At 49.4% G+C, this 8,748-nt stretch overlaps 1 protein-coding gene across 1 annotated transcript in view; it reads left to right on the forward strand.

The window, feature by feature from the left end:
* Window positions 1–8,748, forward strand: part of LOC135533924 (patatin-like phospholipase domain-containing protein 7) — a gene marked incomplete at its 5' end in the record, with an annotated part of 40,342 nt that overhangs the window by 23,249 nt on the left and 8,345 nt on the right. The window contains 3 exon segments of the mRNA XM_064961117.1: window positions 201–357; window positions 871–987; window positions 1,281–1,350. Of these exon segments, the coding sequence (XP_064817189.1) occupies window positions 201–357; window positions 871–987; window positions 1,281–1,350 (344 nt within the window).

Genomic DNA, 8,748 nt, shown 5'->3' on the forward strand with positions numbered 1-8,748 from the left:
GCAGGGAACACTGCAGGCGAGCATCAGATCCACAAACATGACGATGGAAGCCAAGACATTACCGCAATCTACATTACGTTTACATTACGTTTTCATGAGGGAGCGTGTGTGTGTGTGTGTGTGTGTGTGTGTGTGTGGAGTCGTGAGCATATGTCCAATGTCTCTCGTTCCTCATCCTCTCTCCCCCGTTCCTCTCTCAGGGGCTGTTCTCAGGTGGGTATCATGCATGCTCTGAGTGAGGCAGGGATCCCTGTGGACCTGGTGGGAGGTGTTTCCATCGGCTCCCTGATGGGGGCGCTGTACGCAGAGGACCGCAGTCACAGCCGCATGAGGATGAGGGCACGAGAGTGGGCTATGGTGAGAGGATACGGCATCTTTCCCGATTCCTCGCGTCCTCTGTCGTTTCACGTTTTAGTCATTTAGTAGTCGCTCTGATCTAAAGCGACTTTTATTCAGGGTTGTGCCTTGCTAAAGGGCACATCAACTGATTTTTTAAAATTTTTGTCTCCGGGATTCGAACCAGAAACCTTTTTGGTTTACTGGCCAAACGCTCTTAACCGCTAGGCAACCTGCCGCCCCACCTGTCCTGGGCAGTCAGTCTGTTGTTCCTCCTAATGCAGTTTGAGAAGGAGAGACTAAGTCCAAGGGGAAGGACACATCTTTTTGTCCTCCTTGAGAAGGAGGCAAGGAGAGAGGATGCGAGGAATCAAGAAAAGACCAAATCGAGGAATATTAACTCGACCTTCAAGTGTTTAAATGTTGTCCAGGTCAACCTTGAAGAAACATGATTTGGACCTCAATGGGATGACTTGGTCAAATAAAGGTGAAAGTAAACATGTTCTCATGGATTTGTTGGGGTGTGTGTTGCAGGGAATGACCTTGGTGTTTAAGAAGGTGTTGGACCTGACCTACCCCATCACTTCTATGTTCTCTGGCGCTGCCTTCAACTCCAGCATTTACACGGTGTTCAAGGACAAACAGATAGAGGTGAGGAACGGCACAGTTGGAGTTAGTCGGTCTTGCGTCTCTCTTGTAAAAAGGCATTTTTCATCATAATGGGATCACCTGTGTAAACAGAGAGTAGATTAAATACATTTTAAAAAATTGCCTGTCACACACGGCCTGGAAAATTGAACTTATTATACTAATAAGAAAAGGAGCCTGCTTTGAAACGCGTTGGCAATAAATATAATTGAAGGGAATGAAGGCTCCGCCCTGAACCTTCTTTTACAGTTGCAATATTGACATAATAATGACTAGTGGTGCTGTTGTTTGTTCAGGACCTGTGGATCCCCTATTTCAACATCACCACTGACATCACTGCCTCCACCATGAGAGTGCACACAGACGGTTAGGCCTCAAGTCTCTCTCTATAGCTTTCTCTCTATAGCTCTCGCTCTCTCTCTCTATAGCTCTCTCTCTCTATAGCTCTCTCTCTCTCTACCGCTCTCTCTCTATAGCTCTCGCTCTCTCTCTATAGCTCTCGCTCTTGCTACCGCTCTCTCTATAGCTCTCGCTCTCTCTATAGCTCTCGCTCTCTCTATAGCTCTCGCTCTCTCTCTATAGCTCTCGCTCTCTCTCTATAGCTCTCGCTCTCTCTCTATAGCTCTCGCTCTCTCTCTATAGCTCTCGCTCTCTCTCTATAGCTCTCGCTCTCTATAGCTCTCGCTCTCTATAGCTCTCGCTCTCTCTATAGCTCTCGCTCTCTCTATAGCTCTCTCTCTCTACCGCTCTCTCTCTATAGCTCTCGCTCTCTCTATAGCTCTCGCTCTCTCTCTATAGCTCTCGCTCTCTCTCTATAGCTCTCGCTCTCTCTCTATAGCTCTCGCTCTCTCTCTATAGCTCTCGCTCTCTCTCTATAGCTCTCGCTCTCTCTCTATAGCTCTCGCTCTCTCTCTATAGCTCTCGCTCTCTCTCTAGCTCTCGCTCTCTCTCTATAGCTCTCGCTCTCTCTCTATAGCTCTCGCTCTCTCTCTATAGCTCTCGCTCTCTCTCTATAGCTCTCGCTCTCTCTCTATAGCTCTCGCTCTCTCTCTATAGCTCTCGCTCTCTCTCTATAGCTTTCGCTCTCTCTATAGCTCTCGCTCTCTCTATAGCTCTCGCTCTCTCTATAGCTCTCGCTCTCTCTATAGCTCTCGCTCTCTCTATAGCTCTCGCTCTCTCTATAGCTCTCGCTCTCTCTATAGCTCTCGCTCTCTCTATAGCTCTCGCTCTCTCTATAGCTCTCGCTCTCTCTATAGCTCTCGCTCTCTCTATAGCTCTCGCTCTCTCTATAGCTCTCGCTCTCTCTATAGCTCTCGCTCTCTCTATAGCTCTCTCTCTACCTCTCTCTCTATAGCTCTCGCTCTCTCTCTATAGCTCTCGCTCTCTCTCTATAGCTCTCGCTCTCCTGCTCTCTCTATAGCTCTCCTGCTCTCTCTATAGCTCTCCTGCTCTCTCTATAGCTCTCCTGCTCTCTCTCTATAGCTCTCGCTCTCTCTCTATAGCTCTCGCTCTCTCTCTATAGCTCTCGCTCTCTCTCTATAGCTCTCGCTCTCTCTCTATAGCTCTCGCTCTCTCTCTATAGCTCTCGCTCTCTCTATAGCTCTCGCTCTCTCTCTATAGCTCTCGCTCTCTCTCTATAGCTCTCGCTCTCTCTCTATAGCTCTCGCTCTCTCTCTCTAGCTCTCGCTCTCTCTCTATAGCTCTCGCTCTCTCTCTATAGCTCTCGCTCTCTCTCTATAGCTCTCGCTCTCTCTCTATAGCTCTCGCTCTCTCTCTATAGCTCTCGCTCTCTCTCTATAGCTCTCGCTCTCTCTCTATAGCTTTCGCTCTCTCTATAGCTCTCGCTCTCTATAGCTCTCGCTCTCTATAGCTCTCGCTCTCTATAGCTCTCGCTCTCTCTATAGCTCTCGCTCTCTCTATAGCTCTCTCTCTCTACCGCTCTCTCTCTATAGCTCTCGCTCTCTCTATAGCTCTCGCTCTCTCTCTCTATAGCTCTCGCTCTCTCTCTATAGCTCTCGCTCTCTCTCTATAGCTCTCGCTCTCTCTCTAGCTCTCGCTCTCTCTCTATAGCTCTCGCTCTCTCTCTATAGCTCTCGCTCTCTCTCTATAGCTCTCGCTCTCTCTATAGCTCTCGCTCTCTCTCTATAGCTCTCGCTCTCTCTCTCTATAGCTCTCGCTCTCTCTCTATAGCTCTCGCTCTCTCTCTATAGCTCTCGCTCTCTCTCTATAGCTCTCGCTCTCTCTCTATAGCTCTCGCTCTCTCTCTATAGCTTTCGCTCTCTCTATAGCTCTCGCTCTCTCTATAGCTCTCGCTCTCTCTATAGCTCTCGCTCTCTCTATAGCTCTCGCTCTCTCTATAGCTCTCGCTCTCTCTATAGCTCTCGCTCTCTCTATAGCTCTCGCTCTCTCTATAGCTCTCGCTATAGATATCTCTCTATAGCTCTCGCTCTCTCTATAGCTCTCGCTCTCTCTATAGCTCTCGCTCTCTCTATAGCTCTCTCTCTCTCTATAGCTCTCGCTCTCTCTATAGCTCTCTCTCTACCTCTCTCTCTATAGCTCTCGCTCTCTCTCTATAGCTCTCGCTCTCTCTCTATAGCTCTCGCTTTCCTGCTCTCTCTATAGCTCTCCTGCTCTCTCTATAGCTCTCCTGCTCTCTCTATAGCTCTCCTGCTCTCTCTCTATAGCTCTCGCTCTCTCTCTATAGCTCTCGCTCTCTCTCTAGCTCTCGCTCTCTCTCTATAGCTCTCGCTCTCTCTCTATAGCTCTCGCTCTCTCTCTATAGCTCTCGCTCTCTCTCTAGCTCTCGCTCTCTCTCTATAGCTCTCGCTCTCTCTCTATAGCTCTCGCTCTCTCTCTATAGCTCTCGCTCTCTCTCTATAGCTCTCGCTCTCTCTCTATAGCTCTCGCTCTCTCTCTATAGCTCTCGCTCTCTCTATAGCTTTAGCTCTCTCTATAGCTCTCGCTCTCTCTATAGCTCGCTCTCTCTCTATAGCTCTCGCTCTCTCTATAGCTCTCTCTATAGCTCTCGCTCTCTCTATAGCTCTCGCTCTCTCTATAGCTCTCGCTCTCTCTATAGCTCTCGCTCTCTCTATAGCTCTCGCTCTCTCTATAGCTCTCGCTCTCTCTATAGCTCTCGCTCTCTCTATAGCTCTCGCTCTCTCTATAGCTCTCGCTCTCTCTATAGCTCTCTCTCTACCTCTCTCTCTATAGCTCTCGCTCTCTCTCTATAGCTCTCGCTCTCTCTCTATAGCTCTCGCTCTCCTGCTCTCTCTATAGCTCTCCTGCTCTCTCTATAGCTCTCCTGCTCTCTCTATAGCTCTCCTGCTCTCTCTCTATAGCTCTCGCTCTCTCTCTATAGCTCTCGCTCTCTCTCTAGCTCTCGCTCTCTCTCTATAGCTCTCGCTCTCTCTCTATAGCTCTCGCTCTCTCTCTATAGCTCTCGCTCTCTCTCTCTATAGCTCTCGCTCTCTCTATAGCTCTCGCTCTCTCTAACACTCTCTCTATAGCTCTCGCTCTCTCTCTATAGCTCTCTCTCTATAGCTCTCTCTCTCTACCTCTCTCTCTATAGCTCTCGCTCTCTCTCTCTATAGCTCTCGCTCTCTCTCTCTATAGCTCTCGCTCTCTCTCTCTATAGCTCTCGCTCTCTCTCTCTATAGCTCTCGCTCTCTCTCTCTATAGCTCTCGCTCTCTCTCTCTATAGCTCTCGCTCTCTCTCTCTATAGCTCTCGCTCTCTCTCTCTATAGCTCTCGCTCTCTCTCTCTATAGCTCTCGCTCTCTCTCTCTATAGCTCTCGCTCTCTCTCTCTATAGCTCTCGCTCTCTCTCTATAGCTCTCTCTCTACTGCTCTCTCTATAGCTCTCGCTCTCTCTCTATAGCTCTCGCTCTCTCTCTATAGCTCTCGCTCTCTCTCTATAGCTCTCGCTCTCTCTCTATAGCTCTCGCTCTCTCTCTATAGCTCTCGCTCTCTCTCTATAGCTCTCTCTCTATAGCTCTCGCTCTCTTACCACTCTCTCTATAGCTCTCGCTCTCTCTCTATAGCTCTCGCTCTCTCTCTATAGCTCTCGCTCTCTCTCTATAGCTCTCGCTCTCTATAGCTCTCTCGCTCTCTCTCTCTCGCTCTCTACTGCTCTCTCTCTCTCTCTACTGCTCTCTCTCTTTCTCTACCGCTCTCTCTACCGCTCTCGCTCTCTTTCTCTACCGCTCTCTCTCTCTACTGCTCTCTCTCTCTACCGCTCTCGCTCTCTTTCTCTACCGCTCTCTCTCTCTACCGCTCTCTCTCTACCGCTCTCTCTCTACCGCTCTCTCTCTACCGCTCTCTCTCTACCGCGCTCTCTCTCTCTACCGCGCTCTCTCTCTCTACCGCGCTCTCTCTCTCTACCGCTCTCTCTCTCTCTACCGCTCTCTCTCTCTACCGCTCTCTCTCTCTCTACCGCTCTCTCTCTCTCTACTGCTCTCTCTCTCTCTACTTCTCTCTCTACTGCTCTCTCTACCGCTCTCACTCTCTCTCTACCGCTCTCTCTCTCTCTACTGCTCTCTCTACTGCTCTCTCTACTGCTCTCTCTACTGCTCTCTCTACCGCTCTCACTCTCTCTCTATAGCTCTCGCTCTCTCTCTATAGCTCTCTCTCTATAGCTCTCGCTCTCTCTCTATAGCTCTCGCTCTCTCTCTATAGCTCTCGCTCTCTCTCTATAGCTCTCGCTCTCTATAGCTCTCTCGCTCTCTCTCTCGCTCTCTACTGCTCTCTCTCTCTCTCTACTGCTCTCTCTCTCTCTACCGCTCTCTCGCTCTCTTTCTCTACCGCTCTCTCTATAGCTCTCGCTCTCTCTCTCTATAGCTCTCGCTCTCTCTCTCTATAGCTCTCGCTCTCTCTCTCTATAGCTCTCGCTCTCTCTCTCTATAGCTCTCGCTCTCTCTCTATAGCTCTCGCTCTCTCTCTAGCTCTCGCTCTCTCTCTATAGCTCTCGCTCTCTCTCTATAGCTCTCGCTCTCTCTATAGCTCTCGCTCTCTCTATAGCTCTCACTCTCTCTCTATAGCTCTCGCTCTCTCTCTCTATAGCTCTCGCTCTCTCTATAGCTCTCTCTCTATAGCTCTCGCTCTCTCTAACACTCTCTCTATAGCTCTCGCTCTCTCTCTATAGCTCTCTCTCTATAGCTCTCTCTCTCTACCTCTCTCTCTATAGCTCTCGCTCTCTCTCTCTATAGCTCTCGCTCTCTCTCTCTATAGCTCTCGCTCTCTCTCTCTATAGCTCTCGCTCTCTCTCTCTATAGCTCTCGCTCTCTCTCTCTATAGCTCTCGCTCTCTCTCTCTATAGCTCTCGCTCTCTCTCTCTATAGCTCTCGCTCTCTCTCTCTATAGCTCTCGCTCTCTCTCTCTATAGCTCTCGCTCTCTCTCTCTATAGCTCTCTCTCTCTCTCTCTATAGCTCTCGCTCTCTCTCTCTATAGCTCTCGCTCTCTCTCTCTATAGCTCTCGCTCTCTCTCTCTATAGCTCTCGCTCTCTCTCTCTATAGCTCTCGCTCTCTCTCTCTATAGCTCTCGCTCTCTCTCTATAGCTCTCGCTCTCTCTCTATCTCTCTCTCTCTCTCTATAGCTCTCGCTCTCTCTCTATAGCTCTCGCTCTCTCTCTATAGCTCTCGCTCTCTCTCTATCGCTCTCTCTATAGCTCTCGCTCTCTCTATAGCTCTCGCTCTCTCTATAGCTCTCTCTCTATAGCTCTCTCTCTATAGCTCTCTCTCTACCTCTCTCTCTATAGCTCTCTCTCTATAGCTCTCGCTCTCTCTCTCTATAGCTCTCGCTCTCTCTCTCTATAGCTCTCGCTCTCTCTCTCTATAGCTCTCGCTCTCTCTATAGCTCTCTCTCTATAGCTCTCTCTCTACCTCTCTCTCTATAGCTCTCTCTCTATAGCTCTCGCTCTCTCTCTCTATAGCTCTCGCTCTCTCTCTATAGCTCTCGCTCTCTCTCTCTATAGCTCTCGCACTCTCTCTCTATAGCTCTCGCTCTCTCTCTAGCTCTCGCTCTCTCTCTATAGCTCTCGCTCTCTCTATAGCTCTCGCTCTCTCTCTATAGCTCTCGCTCTCTCTATAGCTCTCGCTCTCTCTCTATAGCTCTCGCTCTCTCTCTCTATAGCTCTCGCTCTCTCTATAGCTCTCTCTCTATAGCTCTCGCTCTCTCTAACACTCTCTCTATAGCTCTCGCTCTCTCTCTATAGCTCTCTCTCTATAGCTCTCTCTCTCTACCTCTCTCTCTATAGCTCTCGCTCTCTCTCTCTATAGCTCTCGCTCTCTCTCTCTATAGCTCTCGCTCTCTCTCTCTATAGCTCTCGCTCTCTCTCTCTATAGCTCTCGCTCTCTCTCTCTATAGCTCTCGCTCTCTCTCTCTATAGCTCTCGCTCTCTCTCTCTATAGCTCTCGCTCTCTCTCTATAGCTCTCGCTCTCTCTCTATAGCTCTCGCTCTCTCTCTATAGCTCTCGCTCTCTCTCTATAGCGCTCGCTCTCTCTCTAGCTCTCGCTCTCTCTCTATAGCTCTCGCTCTCTCTATAGCTCTCGCTCTCTCTCTATAGCTCTCGCTCTCTCTCTATAGCTCTCGCTCTCTCTCTATAGCTCTCGCTCTCTCTCTATAGCTCTCGCTCTCTCTCTATCGCTCTCTCTCTATCGCTCTCTCTATAGCTCTCGCTCTCTCTATAGCTCTCTACCTCTCTCTCTATAGCTCTCTCTCTATAGCTCTCTCTCTATAGCTCTCGCTCTCTCTCTATAGCTCTCGCTCTCTCTCTCTATAGCTCTCGCTCTCTCTCTCTATAGCTCTCGCTCTCTCTCTCTATAGCTCTCGCTCTCTCTCTCTCTATAGCTCTCGCTCTCTCTCTCTATAGCTCTCGCTCTCTCTCTCTATAGCTCTCTCTCTACTGCTCTCTCTATAGCTCTCGCTCTCTCTCTATAGCTCTCGCTCTCTCTCTATAGCTCTCTCTCTATAGCTCTCGCTCTCTTACCACTCTCTCTATAGCTCTCGCTCTCTCTCTATAGCTCTCTCTCTATAGCTCTCGCTCTCTCTCTCTATAGCTCTCTCTCTCTCTCTATAGCTCTCGCTCTCTCTCTATAGCTCTCGCTCTCTCTCTATAGCTCTCGCTCTCTCTCTATAGCTCTCGCTCTCTCTCTATAGCTCTCTCTCTATAGCTCTCGCTCTCTCTCTCTATAGCTCTCTCTCTCTCTCTATAGCTCTCGCTCTCTCTCTATAGCTCTCGCTCTCTCTCTATAGCTCTCGCTCTCTCTCTATAGCTCTCGCTCTCTCTCTATAGCTCTCGCTCTCTCTCTATAGCTCTCGCTCTCTCTCTATAGCTCTCGCTCTCTCTCTATAGCTCTCGCTCTCTCTCTATAGCTCTCTCTCTCTACCGCTCTCTCTATAGCTCTCGCTCTCTCTCTATAGCCCTCTCTCTCTCCACCGCTCTCTCTATAGCTCTCGCTCTCTATAGCTCTCGCTCTCTCTCTATAGCTCTCGCTCTCTATAGCTCTCGCTCTCTATAGCTCTCGCTCTCTCTCTATAGCTCTCGCTCTCTCTCTATAGCTCTCGCTCTCTCTCTATAGCTCTCGCTCTCTCTCTATAGCTCTCGCTCTCTCTCTATAGCTCTCGCTCTCTCTCTATAGCTCTCGCTCTCTCTCTATAGCTCTCGCTCTCTCTCTATAGCTCTCGCTCTCTCTCTATAGCTCTCTCTCTATAGCTCTCGCTCTCTCTCTATAGCTCTCGCTCTCTCTCTATAGCTCTCGCTCTCTAT

This window comes from Oncorhynchus masou, unplaced genomic scaffold (assembly GCF_036934945.1).
Source record: "Oncorhynchus masou masou isolate Uvic2021 unplaced genomic scaffold, UVic_Omas_1.1 unplaced_scaffold_2812, whole genome shotgun sequence".
NCBI classification, from domain to species: domain Eukaryota; kingdom Metazoa; phylum Chordata; class Actinopteri; order Salmoniformes; family Salmonidae; genus Oncorhynchus; species Oncorhynchus masou.